The sequence below is a fragment of the Streptopelia decaocto genome (genome assembly GCF_964273445.1).
Source record: "Streptopelia decaocto genome assembly, chromosome: 6".
Taxonomy (NCBI): domain Eukaryota; kingdom Metazoa; phylum Chordata; class Aves; order Columbiformes; family Columbidae; genus Streptopelia; species Streptopelia decaocto.
This window is the reverse complement of record NC_138660.1, coordinates 52857075-52875744: the sequence shown is the minus strand read 5'-3', so window position 1 is coordinate 52875744 and position 18670 is coordinate 52857075. Positions and strand designations below refer to the sequence as shown.

Here is an 18670-nt window from a genome sequence, read left to right as displayed (position 1 = left end):
ATCATAAAGTATTTTGTGTCAGTCTATTGAAAAGGAGGCCTTTAAAAAAAAGATTATTTGTTTATTCTTCTCCCCCCAACCCCCCCCCCTTTTTTTTTTTTCCTTCCTCCACCTCCCTATTACCCACTGAGCTAAAAATGAGGGAAAGAAAAACGCAGGAGGACACATTGTTTTCTCCCCCTCACACCCGGAGCTGTAAAATACTTGGGAGCAAGAGGATCTCTGTGCTGGGCCTCCACTTTTTGTTTGCGAGTTTATTTTTCCTAATTCATCCTTGACAAAGGACAGAGCCATAAAAGAATCAAGCAGCACGTCTGTGGGAAAAAACTGCCCTGAAAAGGGTCAGAGCAATACTGTAGCATTTCCAAACAATTCCAAGAGCTAAAGCCTCTGTGAGATGCAGCTTCAGCTTTAACTTGCCTTTCTAGGAACAAGCCTACATCTGTTTGGCAATGCCATATTTTGTAGGGTAAAATAAACCCTTGAGAACAAACAGACCAGCTTATCCAGAGGGGTAAATGCTTGGGAACAGAGCTCACTTGTTAATCCTAAAACTGTCAGCAAAGACCCACTGGAGAAATTATGGCTGGCCATGGGCACTCAAGCTGTTTTCCCTTTGACTCCCCGCCTCCTCCCATCCCCACAACAGCTGTAAAATCTTCTTTATTGTTCTGCTGGAGTTGGAGAGTGGCACAGAGAGGTCTCTCGGCCGAGGGCTGCAGCAGCCAGGGCAGGGGGAACATCTGATCCTTTGTATCTGCACCGGCGTTATTACTTCGGTGGCGGACAAAGAAAATGATGGCGATAAAAGAAGAACAGCCCGAGCACCTACTAAAGAGGCATATGCACAGGAAATCCTGGCTCGTTCCCACATCTGAGCTGCGTACGGTTTCTTTCCCTCCAGGATCATTATGTTTAATGTCCTCTTGCAATTCAGGCAGCTGAGCCGACAGAGCCCCTTCCCTCCCCCTCTTCTCTCCCTTCTCTCATCAGGTTTCGAGCCCTCCCTGTGGAAAAATGGTTTGTGCACAAGCAGCCTACACAACGGTGCTCATAAGGAATTTGGCCCTGCCAGGAGTTATTAATGGCACCTCAGTAAATGCCCCCAGCAAAATGGGCCACTGCAAGCATCAAGTGCGTGTTGAAAAATCGAGTTTAAATTGTCCCTTGGGGAATGACCTATTGGCCACCTAAAAAATGCAGGATTGGTTCGCTGTATAATTAAGTTCAGGCCATCTCTTGTGCTTACACATGCAAAAACCCAGATGTCAGCTTGGTACGAGTCAAAGTGCTGGGCTGCTTTTAAAGCACCAGCAGAAGACAGATCATGGGGGCATAACATTTGCCACTGGAAGAAAACCTACTTTGAATACTTGGAATATTTAACTGACTGCAACAGATAATTAGCCAAACCCTCTTATGCTTCCAAATATAGATTCATTAGTCATATGAAAATATCTCATTGGAACCAAATGTGAGTCATTAGTGAAGTCAATGGCAGATCATAAAAAAGGTACTAAGAGCCTCCTTCCCTCCATCCCCGAGAAGCCATGAGTGTGCGGTGAAAATAATTTGTTCCATTTTCTATTGAACATCTGCTGGCAAATCTGTTTTAAAGGGAGGCTTTTGAGGGGTTGCTTGTGTGCAGAGCTGTGCATCCCGTTTTTCCCACTCTGTGATTTGTGTGAGTAACAAATGCAAAGTCTGTGACGGGCTTTTTTCTACTTTTTTTTTTTTTTTTTGGTCTTCTTGAGAGGACTTTCTTAAGTCAGTCAGGCTGAAATTCTGTAATACAAAAGAGAATTTTTTAATGTGAAGTGGAATAAACATACCTTAGTTATTTGCTTCTAATTTCAGGGAAACATTTTGTTGGCTACGAGTTTTGGTGTCCCCTACACTCAGAGCAATGACTGCTGCAAGCAGCAGTGAGTGCTGCTGCCAAAGGGACCCCAAAACTAGCTAGATTCCTCCAGGAGTGAAACAAGGATGGGTCAAATCACCGCGCAGCTTGAGCGAGGTGCAAACAAACAGTGGTAAATGGTAAAGCAAATGGGCAGCTCTTCCACTATGAGGTATCTGCAGCATGAGAGGCAGCCAGAGAAAGGGACCATGCTTGATTAAACCTCTCTAAAACCCAAGTTATTGCCTGGGAAGACACGGCAACCAAGATGGGACCAGGTGCTTGGTGGGATTTCACAGATCATGCTGAACACTGCAGACCCTGGGCTCATCGATCCCACAAACAAACATTGTTGTATAACTCCAGGGCCATGAGTAATCCTGAGCTTAAAGTTGTGCTGCACGAGATATCAACAGCAGCATTTTGCATTTTTCTTTATTTGAAAAAAACCAAACAAACGAACAATCTCAAACCAAAACAACAAAAGAACTACAGCAGCAAATGTTATAGTGCCCCAAAGCTGATATTCCTGTGGGTGAGGGAACTCAGACTGCCTCAGTGCTTGACTTTAACCATACAATCCCACAATGATACTAACCAAGTTTTCCAGCTTCATTAGCTCGGTTACATTCCCTTGGCTTTGTTGTTATTATTTTTTATTAGTGAAAAAAAAAAATTCACCTCTATGTAATACCCCTTGTACTTAAATTCCTCTGTGTAGCCTGTGACAGTCAGGCAGCAGGGAGAGGAGTGTGATTTCACCTGAAAACCCCAAAGCCCAGAGACCTCTGCCCCTGCACCCCAGGTTGTACCCTGGCTTTCGGGCACCCTCGCAGGGCAGTGCCGCAGGAAAGGCGCTGAGCCTGCTGCACATGGCTTTGGTTTGGGGGTATAAATGCCCTGTGGGGAGCCAGGCTGGAGATGTGGGCAGCCCTATGGGCATGAAGCCCTATGTCTCCAAGGGGGCTTACCTGACCTCAGGGTCCTGTACCCATGGAGGCAGGGTGGTCCCAGGCCCAGTGTTTGGTGGAGGGCTGGATGGTGGGACTGAGCTCAGGTTTTGCCCCCTCATCCCCATGGTGGGACCTGACCTGAAATGTGGCTCCTGGTGCCTGGCCTGGAGTCTCTGGGGCAGCAGGGTAAGGGTGGGTGGGGGTTTCTTGGCTCTCTATGGGGGTGTGGAGATCACCCAGTGTGGAGATCACTTCCAGCACTGGGTATCCCTGTGGGGCAGCATTTCCATCCTTCCCTGTATTAGATGTCTCTGTGGGGCAGGCCCCAGTTCCCCCTGTGGGGCAGACCTCGCTTCCCTCTGGGTTTGGCCCCACTTCTTCCAGCGGGGCAGACCTCGATAACCCGTGTGGCATAACCTGACTCCCACTGCGGCAGGCTCTCACTCCATGTTGGTCAAGCCCCCCATCTCCCCTCTGGGCCATCCCAACCTCCGCTGGGGCAGCTTCTGACCCCCTCGGGGGCTGAACCCCTCTTCCCTTTGGGGCAGCCCCACCTCCCCACTCCGGGGCAGCCCCGACCACAACGGGGGGGGCGGGCGTGGGGGCGGCTCTAGGACCCGGCGGCGCCGCGGCGCGCCCGGCCCCGCTCCGCGCTGTGCCGTGCCGTGCCGTGCTGTGCCGTGCTGTGCCGCTCGGCTCCGCTCCTCTCCGCACCGCGCCGCGCCGCCGGGGGGCCGAGCGGCGTGTCCACCTGCCGGCCCCGCCGCCCGTCAGTCCCGCCATGGCGCTCGGCGGGGTCGGTCGCGGCGGCGCGGCGCGGGCCGCCTGGCCGCGGCTGCTGGTGGCGGCGGCGGCGGCGGCGCTGGCGCTGGCGGGGCCGGCGCTGCCCGAGGTGCTGTTCCGCTGCCCTCCGTGCACGGCGGAGCGCCTGGCCGCCTGCCCCCCGGCCGCCCGCCCGCCCTGCCCCGAGCTGGTGCGAGAGCCGGGCTGCGGCTGCTGCCCGGTGTGCGCCCGCCTGGAGGCCGAGGCGTGCGGCGTCTACACGCCGCGCTGCGCCGCCGGCTTGCGCTGCTACCCCGACCCCGGCGCCGAGCTGCCCCTCCAAGCCCTGGTGCAGGGGCAGGGCACCTGCGCCCGCCGCCGCGACACGGCCGAGTACGGCGCCAGCGCCGAGCGCCCGGCAGGTGAGCAGCGCCCGGCACCGCGCACCCCGCGCAGCCGGCACCGGGGACCGCGGGTCAGGCACGGCGCACGAAGAGCCGTGCACCGAGGACGGGGCACCGAGAGCCCAGCGCTGCATGCTAGAGACCGGGTGCCGCGCACCGGGACCGGGCGTCTGCCACCAGGTGCAGGGCACTGTGCGCCGGGCTTCGGATGCTGGGGACAGTGCATTGTGCACTGCGCACCGGGCACTACGGACCCGAGCGCCGGACACGGGATACCGGGCACCGGGCGGGCTTGGAGGGCAGTGGCGGGGCAGTGGGGCACCGGCACGTCCAGGGGACAAAGGGGTCCTAAAGAGTGTCCTAAAGGGGATTCTCCCGGGGCAGAGGGACCCCTCTGGAGGGCAGGGAAGGGGGATCCATGCGGGAGAGAGTGCAGCGTGGGACAAAGAGGGCAGAAAGGAGTGGCGGGGGGAGGAAGGGGAGGATTGCATCCCTGGGAGTGTGGGGAAAAAAGGAGATTTTGAGGGTGCTGCTGTCCCCGGGGGTAAAGCGTGAGTTTTTCTTGGCATGGGGCAGGAACCCCAAGGGTGGGGTCCAGTGTGTGTGGGGGGATGTGGGGATTGCCTTATGGGGTCAGAGTGGAGGTTGGGGTCCTCTAGAGAAGAAAACCCATGGGGGCAGAAGTTTTGGGAGATACGGCTGAGGAGGAGTCCTTCGAGGAGCAGAAGGAGGTGGAAGTGCAGGTTTGGGTTTGGTGGGGGAGTAAAAGCACCCTGGAGGGTGACGGCTGCCCCAACGATACGGGAGAGGCCTTGTGGGAGGACTATGTACTGCCTGGGAAGGGGGCTAGCTGGTGGGCTGCGGGGGCCCTGCTGTGTGGGAAGCCCCTCCCCTACAGCCGCTTTCCCAGCAGAGCCCATCTTGGAGCTGGGGTAGCAGCTGCCGTGGGGGTCCTGGCCCCCTCTGACTCCCCCCCGGCTCAGGCACTGGATGCCAGGGAAAAAGGAGCGTCCCCCGAGGACACAGCCCCGAATACGGGGGGCGCCAACAGGCTCCTGACCTGTTGCTGCGATTGCTGTGGGAGGCTCCTGGGGATGCCGAAACAGCAGAGCTTGGTTTTAATAATGCCTCCTGTCCCTTGTGATCAGCTGCAAGCTCTTTCCTTTCCGTGGGATGTTGAAAATTTCCGAATCGAGTCTGGGAGTAGAAACCAGCATTTTCTCCTTTGAAATCACCCCTACTTGACTTATGCCTCCCTGCTGGTTTTGCCCCTCTGTCTGTGACTGGGTCTCTGACCCTGTTTGCCTAACTAGTTCAGCAGCACGACTTAGAATTCCCTCCCTTCCCTCTTGCTGAGGCTTTATTTAAAAGCACTCCTGAGCTGGGCTGTACCTCTCAGCTTTGCTCCCCTGGAGGACGGGCGTGCAGCCGGGTACCTGCCCACACTGCTCTGGGTACCGGCACATGGTGCTCCAGGTACTGGAAGACACTGCTCCAGGTACCATCAGATGCTGCTGCAGGTACCGGTGGACATTGCTCTGCTCGTGGGGAGACATGTGGAGAGGGGGGGCGAAGAAACACTGGCAGCAGGGAAAACTTTTGCACCTTGCAGGCTGTTGCCTTCCTGTAGCCAGGCTGTGACTCCTGTGGTCCCTGCTCCTATGCCCCCGCCTGTCCCCCCTCTTTTGCCCAGCTGTGAAAGGCTGTAGAGAGCCGGGAGTCTGGAGAACACGTTGATGTGAAATCTTGCTTGACTACAGAATATGAGTGTCAAGGGAGTGAGTTTTACACTCTCCAGAAGAAGCCAAGGGCATTTAGATTTAAGGAATCTGGTGCTGACTTCCTGGCTTATGCCTTTACAAGAAGCTGGGGGGGGCAGGGGGGAGACTATTGCAGTGATGGGTTGAGAAGTGATTTTCTGAGTTAATGCTGAAATTTTTTTCTTTTATGGACTTTATTTCAGAATTTTTATGTTACTTTACTGGGTTATTTTGCTTGATTTTATTGTCCTTATTCCTTTACAATGCATGTGATTTACTTGACCCTATCTCTGTGTAACACAAACACAGGCAAATAGCACAGTTTAAGGACACTTTAATGTACGTGGTGCTCTGTGATGTCCACAGGGGTGAATAATAAAATAACTGGCACATCCTTAACCAGCGTTATGTGAAACATGCAGCTGGAATATTCACAGTCAAGCATATCTTGGCAGAGGAGCTTGGACATCCAGAAAAGGGTTTGCTCTCTTCAGATTACAAAACTTTTAACAGGTTGTTGTAGCCATTAGGAAAAACAAACAAACAAAGGAAACAAAACAAAAAACCCAAAACAAACAACCCAAAACAAACCTACAACCAAAACCAAGACATGAATTTGCCAGCTTCACTTGATACTCCTCTGCTCAGACTCACATCCTTGCTTCCCTTTGCAGCGTGCCTGCAAAACATATACGAGGGTTTGCTTTTCTTTTAAAGCAGTGACAAGGAAAGCAGTCTGGCACTCGAAGAGCAGGGATTGGAATTCCCTTTCAAATGCTGATGTCAAGCTAGTTTCATGAGTACCCTGAGAGCAGGTTTTTGCCTGCAAAAGGCAGGTGTTGAGGCTTTTTATTTTTTTTAAGTGCTTAAAGGTATTTGCCCTTTTTCCCCTTTACAGTTTGAAAAGGCTCCTTTGGCTGATTCAGGGCTGGAATGCAGAGCTCGTGCTATTCCTAAATTAAGAGGCTGGCAAGTTTTTTTGTCCCTGATGAGAGGCAGCAGGATTGCCCAAATGAAACAAGGAATAAAACTCTGCAAATTCTCCTGCTGTGGCTCCAGCATTGTTTAGTCTTCTACTTAGGTCTGCAAAGCCAATCCTGAAATGGTTGTAGGCGGAAAGTAACATAAACCACCACGTAGCTAGGAAGCAAGGGATGTTGCTCATTGCACAAGAGGCTTTGGGTATTTTGAAGATGTTGGGAATGTTGGAACAAAATAGCAGCAGTCTGTGGAAATCAGTCTGAGAACCCCCAGGGAGGTGAGTGCACGAACTCCCACCGATGGTGGGAGCGAGACGAAGGCTCAGCACCTCCAGGGATCAGGGCCTCTGAAATAGTTTCAGTGCCACCGGACGACACTCTTTTACAGTTTATTTCAGGTCATTGCTTAACAAACTTTACGTACTGCTGACTGGAACCGCCTGAACTGGGGACAGAAGGTTGTTATTGTGCGTTGAAGCTTGCACAGAGTTCATGCCAGCCTGGAGTGTGTTTATTCTCTCAGCACCTCAGCGACATCGGCACGCTGTTTTGCAGATGGACTAAATGATGTGCCTGAGGTCCACTGGGACACACAGAGCAGCAAGGACTGTCTGTACATCATGTTAGCAGTTTGTGTCCTGGCAGATAATGTCCCACTCCCCAGTAGTCATCTTCTCATCAGGCAGGTTTGGGGTGGCCCAGGACCAAATGAGTCCTGGAGACCCCATGTGCTTTGAGAGGCGTTTCAGGTACCATTGGGGTCTCGTAACCTCTCCAAGTCTCAGCTGGAGGGTGGAGATGCTGCCTTCTGCTTTGACCATCATGAACTGCAATCAGGGGCTTGTGTGGTCTTGTCCAGCTCTCAGTGCACCATCCCTCTCCCTTCCTTCTGCTGGGTTTAGCTGTCACCTTGTGTCAGAGTAGGCTGGTTCAGGAGCTAATCCTTCAGAAAGCTAGCCCCAGGAAACAAGGCAATGGTTTTCTGTCAGATCAAGGTGCAGCAGGGCGACAGTGCTGCTGCAAGGTGGGAACTTGTGCTAGGGGGTGGAGCAGGGCAGATCTGAGTGATGCCAGCAATTGTCCTAAATTCTCTTGCCTGAGGTATGAGAATAGCTGAAGAACATTTATTTACTGCTAATGGAGAGAAGGTCCTAGGAATAAACCTTGTTCCACTCTGAAAAAATGCTCTTGAGCCATTGTTCAAAGCTGACCCGTTACGGGATTTTTTTTTCCCCTTTTGCCAGCGCAGTTCAGTCGGGTTTTTGTAGTATTGTTTTATTTTGTAGTGGGGTATTTGTACTAATTCAGTGGGATGTGCCTCTGAACCCACTGCTAAATATTGAGTTCTGCTTTGGAAACTCGCTTTTTTCTTAAAACAAATGTGTTTTTTTAGTCTGTGCCAGTGCAAGATAATATTTCCAAATGGAAAGATAGCTGTGCAAAGAATGTAGCCCCAGGCAAACTTGAACTTGCAGGGCTGGGGCTGCCTCATTCACCTAGTCAGGGACTCCACTTTGAACTCCCACCATATGAAAACAGCGTCAAAATAGTTAACTGTTAAAAATGCAGCTTATTTTAGCATCCAACTAAAATCCTTATTTGGGTAGCCCCAAATGCCACACATCCTTCCTTATGGGTCAAATGTCAAAACCTCCATTTCCCCTTGGCAGGCAGCAGCTAAAAGACAAGTTTAATGTAATGCTCCAAACACAGACGACTGAGGTTGGAGGTAGCATAATGTAAGTGGAATTTTAACAGCAACTTGAAAATCATGCCAGTAATGCTATTGAGTGCATTTTTCACATCCACTGAATTGCCAGGAAGACTTCTGCTTTTCTCCTGCTTTTATAAAGAAATGAAGCATCCATCATGATCTGCCATGTGCATGTGTGGATCTGTCCTTCTGCCCGCACAACTTCTGACCCTGTCAGTCAAGATGGCCAGATCTAGCACAGCAGTGGAGGTCCTGAAGGCACCGTGTTGCTAAAAAGTGGGCGAGGGGTAGAGGAGAGCCAGGCTGAGTGTCCCCTTGTCCTCTGTTAGATGCCTTTTGGGACAGAAGCCCACGAGCAAGAGGGAGGTTAGTTAAGAGTGCTGCAACCAGGTGTTCAGCCTAGGTTATGCAAGCTTGAACATTACTAGGCACCAGAGATGCTGACTGCAAGAACCAAATCCACAAGGGTGTGTTAATATGTCCACATTTACTACAGCAGCTCTGCCCAGGCTAAACTGAATATCTGCAGAGCTCCTTGCATCGGAAGAAATTATTATAAGTATAATGCAATTAATAACAGCTCTAAGGATGATACGTGAATGAAAAAAGCCCACAGAGCTCATCTGTCCTTGCTGCCTCTGGGGCTTTGCCAATAGGTGCACCAGGTGTCCAGGCTCCTTCATGGCAGCTGTGTCTGGTCAAGAGCTAACCAGGTCAGGCCTTGAGCTGGCTGTCATTGTTAAGCATTAAGACAATAAATAACACCTTGTGGAGCAGCTTCTTGAAAATAATGCTACGCCCTGCCCCAGTCTCACTTGAGTTTGCTGTGATGGTCATATGAAAATGGTGGTTTAGAGGGAGGGGTAAGCCTGGGAAGATTTCGAGGCTCTGGCCCAAAGGAGAAATGTGTTTTCATGCTATCCCTTGGCAAATGACCTGTTTCCTTCTTGCCCTTTGCAGTTGTTTCCTTTCCCCTGGGTTTCAGGATCATACTCGCTGAGCATGGTGTTTGTCAAGGGAACAGCAAGAAGCCCCGTCTGTGAGAAAGTCCATGTGGTTTGTTTTATCCACATCCAGGAATTGAGCTGAGGTAAACAATTCAGGAGGCAAAACAGTGAAAACTGGAATGCAAGAGGTGTGTTTGTGTATGGCTCTGTGCTAGACCTGGCTGCAGTAATTTATCTGGCCGATGAGCAGCTGTCACTGTTACCCACAAACACGGCTGGGTTTGTGAAGACAGGGTTTTATCCTGCCTGTCAGCAGCACTCCTGTACCTGCTTTTCCTGGTCATATGTTCAGCACTGGTGACCTTGGAGAATCAGCAGTTTCCTTGGTGGATTTTTTGCATTTCTGTTCGGATTGGGCAATTCCAGCTTTCTGAGCATGGTCACGGCTACCTTCCCTGCTGGGGCTCTGATTCTTTCAGGGACGGTCTTTTGGTTTAAGCAGACAAAGAGGAAGGTCAAGGTAAAAGGTAAAGATGATTTCAAAGCCCTTCTGTTACAGGAGGAGGGCTGAGTTTGGTGGTGTACTGAGTTTCCAGGTGTAAGAATTCCTGGTTTCTTTCCTTGACTCGGCACAATATGTAACGCCGATCCAGTGGCTGCTTAGCAAACCCCTTCCGTATCAGAGGGATGCAAACCCATGGTCATTGTGTGCACATCCAGTATTGCTTCCACCTAGCATCACCCCTGGCTCTTCCTTAGGGAGGTGCTGCCTAAATCAGTGCATGTGTGACCACTTTTGAGGGTGTCCTTTAGCAGCACATAACTAACATGTTTGGCTTGGCTTTCTGTGTCCTTGCTGTTTGCATCTTCCAGAAGAAGGAGGTTTCTCCTCTGTGGAAAAGCAAGGCTTTACCAGATGACATTAGCCTTGTGGAGAAAGCTGTTTTAGTGTCCATGTCTGCCTGGGGGAGTTGTGTTGTAGGTGTCCCTTTGCTGTGTGCCATGCAACAACATGCTGCTTCATGGGTGCCAAGTGTGCTATAGGATTTGGAGGCTCACCACGGTGCACGATCCTGTTGCGGACTCAGGAGAGAAGGAAAAATCCTTGCTAGGGGTCGTAACATTTTGTGCAGGTTCTTTTTCGCTGCCTTTTCACCCTTGCTGAGCTGATCTCATGACAGTTGTGCCCTATTCCTGTCATACTGCATATCCTCATGGTCCATCATACAGGTCTTGGTCCTTGTCTGGAAACTGGGTAGGCTATTATAGGGAGTTAACCCAACCAAATCTTCACTTTTTGGGAAGAATGAGTTTTCTGCCAGTTCAGCAGATTGCAAATGCTGTCCTATTATTATTTCCACAAAGACAAGCTACCTGCAGCAGATGTGGTCTACCTTGACTTCAGTAAAGCATTTGACACAGTCTCCCACAGCATCCTTGCTCCTAAACTGAGGAAGTGTGGTTTGGATGATCAGGTAGTGAGGTGGACTGCAAACTGGCTGAAGGAAAGAAGCCAGAAGGTTGTGGTCAATGGGGCAGAGTCTAGTTGGAGGCCTGTATCTAGTGGAGTGCCTCAGGGGTCCAGTACTATTCAATATATTCATCAACAACTTGGATGAGGGACTGCTGATGACACCAAGCTGGGAGGAGTGGCTGACACGCCAGAAGGCTGTGCTGCCGTCCAGCGGGACCTGGACAGGCTGGAGAGTTGGGCGGAGAAAAATTTAGTGAAATATAACAAGTGCAAGTGTAGAGTCTTACATCTGGGCAGGAACAACACCAGGTTTCAGTATAAGATGAGGAATGACCTATTAGAGAGTAGTGTAGGGGAAAGGGACCCGGGGGTCCTGGTGGACAGCAGAATGACCATGAGCCAGCACTGTGCCCTTGTGGCCAGGAAGGCCAAGAGCATCTCCCTTATGAGGAAAGGCTGAGGGAGCTGGGTCTCTTTAGTTTGGAGAAGAGGAGACTGAGGGGTGACCTCATTAATGTTTATAAATATGTAAAGGGTGAGTGTCACGAGGATGGAGCCAGGCTCTTCTCGGTGACAACCAATGATAGGACAAGGGTCAATGGGTACAAACTGGAATACAGGAGGTTCTACTTAAATATGAGAAGAAACTTCTCAGTGAGGGTGACAGACACTGGAACAGGCTGCCCAGGGGGATTGTGGAGTCTCATTCTCTGGAGACATTCTAAACCCACCTGGACACATTCCTGTGTAGCCTCATCTGGGTGTTCCTGCTCCAGCAGGGGGATTGAACTAGATGATCTTTTGAAGTCCCTCCCAGTCCCTAACATTCTGTGATTCTGTGACCGAATTGTCGACTGAAAAATCTTTACCCACCTTCAGCAGTCACTGCCAGCAAGCTGGGAGGTGTTTCTCATTCATGAACTGGCCACGTGTGACCTCATTAAACATACGAATTGACATCTAATTACAGGTGAACGTGATGTGGTGGTTATCCTGTGCAAAGGCTTAAGAGAAAGGGTTAGTGCACAGTTACCAAAGCTTTGCTGCAGCTGAGCATTTGACAGCTCGTTGTAACTGCATTATTGATTGTCTTCTGTTCAGTGTTTTGTCCCTCATGTAATTTAGCTACATACCAGGAGAAAATAAAGTCTCCTGCTGCATCAGCTTAGGGTAGAAATAAATTGTTTTAGAAAGGAAAGGGTCAGTAATCACGTGCCTTTCTTATGGACTGGAATACTGGGAAACATCAGGTCACTTTTATAAGCCTTAAACTATCCTTTGATATTGCAGCTTTTATTCTGAAGAAAGCTGCACTGTGCCTCTTGGCTGGTAAGGGAACAAGTTCACTGCCTGGTGCTCTCTGTAGTCAAAGATCCCATTAATTCTGCCGGCTGTGAGGAATGATTTCTTGGTATTTCATTCTGGACTGTAATTGAGAGTGACACAAAGCACTGGTGGGAATTGGACCGTGTTTAAATCTCTGCTTTTCTTTACAGTTTCTGCAGATAAACCAGCTTAGGTGGGATGAGGGGTTTTCTAATGCTCTGCCCTTGAAATTAATAATGCCTCCAACACCTTACTGGCTGGAGGTGACTTTGGAGAGGAGTTTTTGTGCCTCCTTGCAGCTTGTCCTTGTAGCCAGGTGATGCAGGATACCTACAACAGTGATATGCTGTTGCAGTCACTTGCATGGAGTTGTCTATGGGAGAGTCCTGTAGTCCAATAAGGTAGAGAAAAATCATGAAGCCTTGCCCAGTATTTCAGCTTGAGACCACAGCAAGATTTCCCTAAAGGATCTTGCCTTTCAGACCTCAGCCAGGGCAGCATATTCACAGCTCTTCTGGCTAGTTGTGGAAGACCAAGTCCATGCTAATGGACTTCTCTTGGCTTGGTGAGGAGGTTGTTTGATAACCCTCGCACATTTTCCTCTTGCTGTTTTCAAACTGGAAAAGGGTGGGCACCTGATGCCACATCCCAAGAGTTCTTGCTGTTCAGTCTGTGGGAAGTGGTGGATGCAGTGAGTTTTTGAAGGCATTTCTGTGGTTTTGAATGTCCTCCAAGACCTTTTTGGTACCTCCAAAGATCAGGTGTGTGTCCCTCAGTGTGACCTGTTGCCTATAGGGTAGGGAGTGCACTGCAGTTCAGAAGTCCCAAATTTTTCTCTTGAGGGGAGCACAACAGGTCCTGCCTGACCCCAGTGAAGGCAGAAGGTCAGAATCAGTGAAACTGTCCAGAATCTGGCCATTTTTCATCTGGAAAGCTGCTTGGGGGTCATTTTTTGTTTGAATCCAGGAGGTTTTGTCTGTGGTGCTCGGTGTGCTGTTCAGCTGTGAGCTGAACTGTTGGGGAGACACAGGGTTTGCGACTGGCGCGATGGCAGCCCTCCCACGCAGCTCATGTGGAAATGCTCGTTTCCTGTGGCTTTCAGCAGGCGAGTGGTTCATCTCCATCTGGTGCTGTTTCATCTGGCACTTCAAAACCAAGCTGAAAGGGGCAGGGAACTGAGTGTGGTGCTCCATCCTCCTGTGCTGTTGGAGTTCAGAGCTGGTGCAGGGGCTCTGCCCTTTAGCCCGGGCAGGGATGTGGAGCTGCCAAGACTGTGGATAATCCAAGGTGACTGGCTTGGAGGCTCCCTAGGATGCCTGGATTGTGTCCTCTGGGTCCTGGCTGCTGGGAGAGTTTGGTATGGAGGTTGTAGGGTCAGGGTGGATGGCCACCATGGTGTTTCTGTTAGTAGTGAGGCTAACTCAAGAATCCCAGGGCTTTCTGTAGTTGTTTTTTGTTTTTCCTGGTCATCCTTGCTCACCCTACAGTGCCTCTGCTGAAGACAAACTCCAGTACACTGGTCAATTATGTGTTGCTCCTTAGGGACTCTTGTCAGGGGTGCTGCAAATCTCCATGGTAGTTACTTTGCTCTTCTAGGTTTACAGCTGAACTAGCATGAGGAAAATACTGAGTGACAACACTATAATTAATCTTACCACTGCTTTCTGAAGGCTGGAATACCTGCTCCAGGCTCCATCCCAGGCTCTGGCAAGACACCTCCTAGTCCAGCTGGTCAAGGACAATATTGTCATGGCGGAACCTTCTCCCTGTCTCCACTATCCATCTCCAAGAGCATTTTTTTCTCTACCATAGTGCCCACCACTAACCAAGGACCATGAGTTTGATACATCCCTCATATATAGACAGCATTCTTGCTTCTGAACATCATATGAACCAAATTCATGTAATGGCAGGGAAGTCACTGCAGCACCATTTTGATCTGACTGTGGTGTGAATGGACAGGTAAATCATCTGCCATGATGGAAACTGGGTTGAGGAGGCCTAAAGCATTGGGTGTCCCTGGAAGGGGAGCTTTTCCTTTGGCCATGGTGAGCAGTGCTTTTCCATGGCTTGTGCAGAGGTGGTTTTGGGAGGATTTTGTTTAGACTGTTAAAAATCCAGGTTGTTATAGGCAGTCCATTACACAGGACATTTGGGGCAAATCTGGGTTTCTAGTGGTGTTCAGGGAATATGATCATTCCTGGGACTGGATGCTGAGACAGTGCCAGAGGTACTATTTACAGGCTAACCCTCTAACCTATCACTGAATTTAAAGAGGAATCCAGAATTGGGGGAGAAAAACTAGACTATGGCAAAATAGTACCTTCTTACACAATAGGTCATCTCCCTGTGGGTATTCTGACTCATTTTGTTGTTGTTGATTTTAGTGACTAAAGTAAGTTTATTCCATACTTCTTTTCCCTGCCAGGCCCCACAGATCCTGTAGCCCCCAGCCTGAAGGAGTGAGACAGATTCCATTAATTCTTTTGCATTATTGAGGGATTTTGGTTGATGAGATTTTTGCCTGGAATTTGTCTGTGGAGGAGCCCGGCTTCCCATTGCCTGCACATGGGACCTGGAAAGCTCAGCCTCCTAGCTGGGTGGTGGGAATACAACTTCTGACATCTCCAGGACAAATTTGGTACCCTACTCCTTTCAGAGCACCTGTCACTGAGAGCATGGCCAAGGCTGGGCAGGTGTAAACGGTTGGTCTGCAGAGCTTTGAATAATGCTGACCTCCTGTTTTGGGCTGATTTTGGAGATCTAGACCTCTGTGCACATGACTGGGGCATGCTTGGTCTGGGGGCACTGGGAGGAATTTGGCATGGAGCCCTCTGAGGCAACTGTCTTGTTTAGTAAAACTTGGGCTGTGGGTGTTGGTGTGAGGAAATAACAACATCCACTTTGGTTTCTGCAGTCTCTGTCCCGGGGGCTGGCTGGATGTTGCAGGAGGCCGCAGGAATCCTGCTCGTGACCACAGCCAGATTAATGTCCATTTTGGCAGCTTTTCAAGAGTGAGGAATTTGGCCACTTTCACAACAATGGCTAGAAATTCCACATGAATTAATTAGTTTTATTACGGGACGTGTCCTTCCTGTTCCTCCAGGGCTCCCTGGAACACTGAACTCATTACATGAAGAAATGAAAATAGTCCTAAAAATAAGAACTGGTATCCCAAGCCTTTGTGAGGAAGCTCACGGAGTATACCGACATCCTCCACCAAATGTGCTTCCCAAGCTGTGGCTTTTGGCCAGATGAGATCTAAACTCAAGTTTAGATCAGTTGCAGCCATTAAAACCCCCCAGCCTGTTCCTCAAGGGTGTCTTCTCTCAGCCTCTTGGCCCCTGTTCAGCTTAAGCCATTCATCTGGGCTTCTTAATTACTCCCACAGTTTCAGTTTGATGCTGTGTTCAGATCTGACTCTTGGATGTTGCACAGTGGAGGCTGCATACCTTCAGCCTTCTGTGTCCGTGGGGTGGGTTTCCATAGCCCTTGTCCTGCCTTGCAAGGACACCATTTGCTTCTGTGGTAGTAAAGTGCTTGGAAATACTCTTGGGAAAGGGTGCTCTGCATTTGAATTTTGGTCAAGGGCATGCCATAAAAATGTCAGCATGGGACTTTGGAAAGGTCAACTTGAGAGTAGTCAGAATAAGGTTAGATTGAGTAAATATTTTGGGAGCCCAGAGCTGATAACTTTCCCTTGCTTACATTTGTGGGGAGTCAGCCTGTAGAAACTGCCTGCCTCTCACGTGGCTTTTTAAACAAAGGTTGTCCATGGACTCAGTGTACTTCTGTTTTAATCCCATTTTAGAAGAGCTGATGTCTTGAGCTTCATGTGCTGCTAAGAGGCAACTGTGCGAAAGACACGCTGTTTGCCAGTTGTTCCAGTGTTTGCTTTAAGATTACTTCAGATACTTATGTTTGGAAAGGGGGTTCTCTGTTTGAGTCTAAGCCATACTTTCTGCTCAGCCCCACCTTTGTGGAGCAAAGCTTGACTTGTTTGCTTTTTTCCCCCTCTTGTTTTGGATGAAGTGAGTTCAACATAAGAAAACTGACCAGGGAGGTGGGAAAGTTCCTGCAGGTCCCACTGAACAGAATGTGGTTCAGCTGGTGCTCAGCCCTCCTCAGAAATGTGACCCCCACCCTACAGGAGATTAAGGCCAGCTAAACTGACAAAGGGCCGCAACACAATTTTTTCTGCATTAACAACATATGCCTGATAGAAGAGTATAAAATGATATTGCAGACATAGATTTCTTCTAAAGTCAGATAGTTGGAAAGCTTCTGTCTTTCTAGTAATGTTTGTTATTGATTTCAGTCATTGCTTTCTTCCAGTTTTCTGTTTATTCTGTCCTTTTATCAGGCTGGTTTCAAGGATTTGTTACCTTAACCCCTGGCCTTTAGGCTGGTCCCGCACATGCTGAAACCACCCTTTGCAGATTCAGACCATGCTGAAAATGCTTGGGCAGTGCAGATATAACCAGGCAGGAGACCAGCCTGGCCAAAGTCCGATAAGCACATAATCCTGCCTTAGATGGTAACCAGTGGTACACAAATTGGGAATTTATGAAAGGAATATGCAGTGAGCCTTGCAAGGTAGGAACAGTGCTGTGGAAACCCATCATGCTGCTGATGCTGCTCAGGTCATGATGTCATGGATTTCCAATGCATAGCCCAGTCTGCCAGCTGCTGACAGAGGTACCTTCTTCATTGTGTGTGTGAGCTGCCCTCCTGACTTCTAGCAGTGGGGGTGGCAAGCACACCATTGTCTGCATACATCTCTGCAGCGTCTTGAGGCTTCGGGGTAGGAAGATCTCCATGTACGAGGCCGATTTGGGGTTGCTGTTAACAAATACAGTTTGCCACCTGTTCCCATCTACTGCCTCACGCTTCTGGGAGCAGCAGCCGTGGCGAGAAGGAAGGTCCCATCACTTGGGCTGTGCTGAGTGGAAGCACAACCCTGCCCCCAGATCTGTTTTTTTCCTGAGTTACATGCTAAGAGAGTTCAGCCTCTGGGTGGTGGTTGTCAGCAGTGTCCTGTTCCTTGGAACTGATGTGCCCGAGCACAGCTGAAATGGCCCAGGTGACCTAAAAACCTGCTTATGATTGAAATGCGGCGGCCCCCTATAAATATTTAACTGAGTCTGTGTTTGTGGGGTTTTCTTCTTTTTTCTCCCTGCCCCCCCCCCATTTCTTTTATTGTGCCTGCCTATGTGGAGAGGGTAGTCAACTGAATGTATATCCCCTCCATGGCATCCTGTGATGAAGCTGCATTCTTGGCACTTAAATTATGCATCTTACTTGGCCCCTGCCATCAGTAGCCACGTTCAAGGTTGACACTGAGCTCAGTGTCACACATGTGAACGCTCCTGTGGGTGTCTTTACAACTCACTGTGGGTGGCCTGGTGCCATGAAAATTACATCCTGAGAAACTCTGCTGAGTCTGCAGTATGGTTTTGCAGTTCTTCTCTTGAAGTGGTGGACTCCCATCAGATTTAGGAAACTTTTTTAACGGGAGAGTTCCCAAAATTTTGTCTGTGAAAGAGCTGTGAACGGGTGGGACTTCAGGCTCTGTGGCAGAAAGTGTCTGCAAAGCAAGACTGCTATTAGTGCGGTAACACGATGAAGAAGATGCCTCTGTGAGTGGCTGGCAGACCAGGCTGTGCTTTGGAAACCCCTGAAATTGCGGGCTGAGTGGTGCCAGCAGCATGTCCTGAGCAGGGCTCACTGCCTGATGCCAATACCTGGGGCTTGTTGTGAAAGATGTGCAGTCTGCCCTGCACTGGAATAACCCTGAGCCTGGTTGCTGTCTTCTCTCTTCAACCATGGAAGCATGCATGGTGCCTGGAGGACATGCAGTCACAGCCTGGCAGGGACTGGGACATGGCAGACCAGGTACTGTCACCTTGATGGAGCTGGGGGGTTTGGCTAGGGCTGCTAGCTTCATTGCAGGAGCAATGCCATGGGGTAGGGTCACTCACCATTGCAACTCAATGAGGAGCAAATGCAATTTCCTCATTGTGACCATGGTGAACAGCTGCATTTTGGAGCTGGAGGCATGGCGTTGGTTCCCCTCCGAACCCGGCCTCGTGCAGCATGGGGCTAGTGCAGTGCCATTGTGTCCTGGCTTGCGTGGCATGGGGAGAACTGGGCTTTGGTGGTGTTAGCTGGTTAGTCAGACCTCGAGCAGTCTTAGGCCAGTCTTACAGGCTTGCTCTTTTTCCAGCTAGAAACATGTATCTGTTTTAAGGCAGCCAGGGCACAGAGTAGGCAAGACTGAACCTCCCTGAAAGCTCCGTAGCTCCCCAAGGAGCTGGCTCAGGGACAGGTCTTAGACACCAAAATTTGGGCAAACATATGTTGCAGTGCTGCCTGGAGACTTCTGTCCAGGGTCCTTCCTGTAGAGAGACATACCCGGGAAGCAGAAATAGCAAGCAACTAAACGTCATG

General features: G+C 50.0%; 1 protein-coding gene across 1 annotated transcript in view; it reads left to right on the top strand.

Moving 5' to 3' along the window:
- Nucleotides 1–3634: 3634 nt before the first annotated feature.
- The window catches only part of IGFBP2 (insulin like growth factor binding protein 2), a gene marked incomplete at its 5' end in the record, with an annotated part of 61931 nt that continues 46895 nt past the window's right edge, over nucleotides 3635–18670 (top strand). Inside the window, one exon of the mRNA XM_082057300.1 lies at nucleotides 3635–4037. Coding sequence (XP_081913426.1) covers nucleotides 3635–4037 — 403 coding nt within the window. The remainder of the gene's footprint in view (nucleotides 4038–18670) is intronic.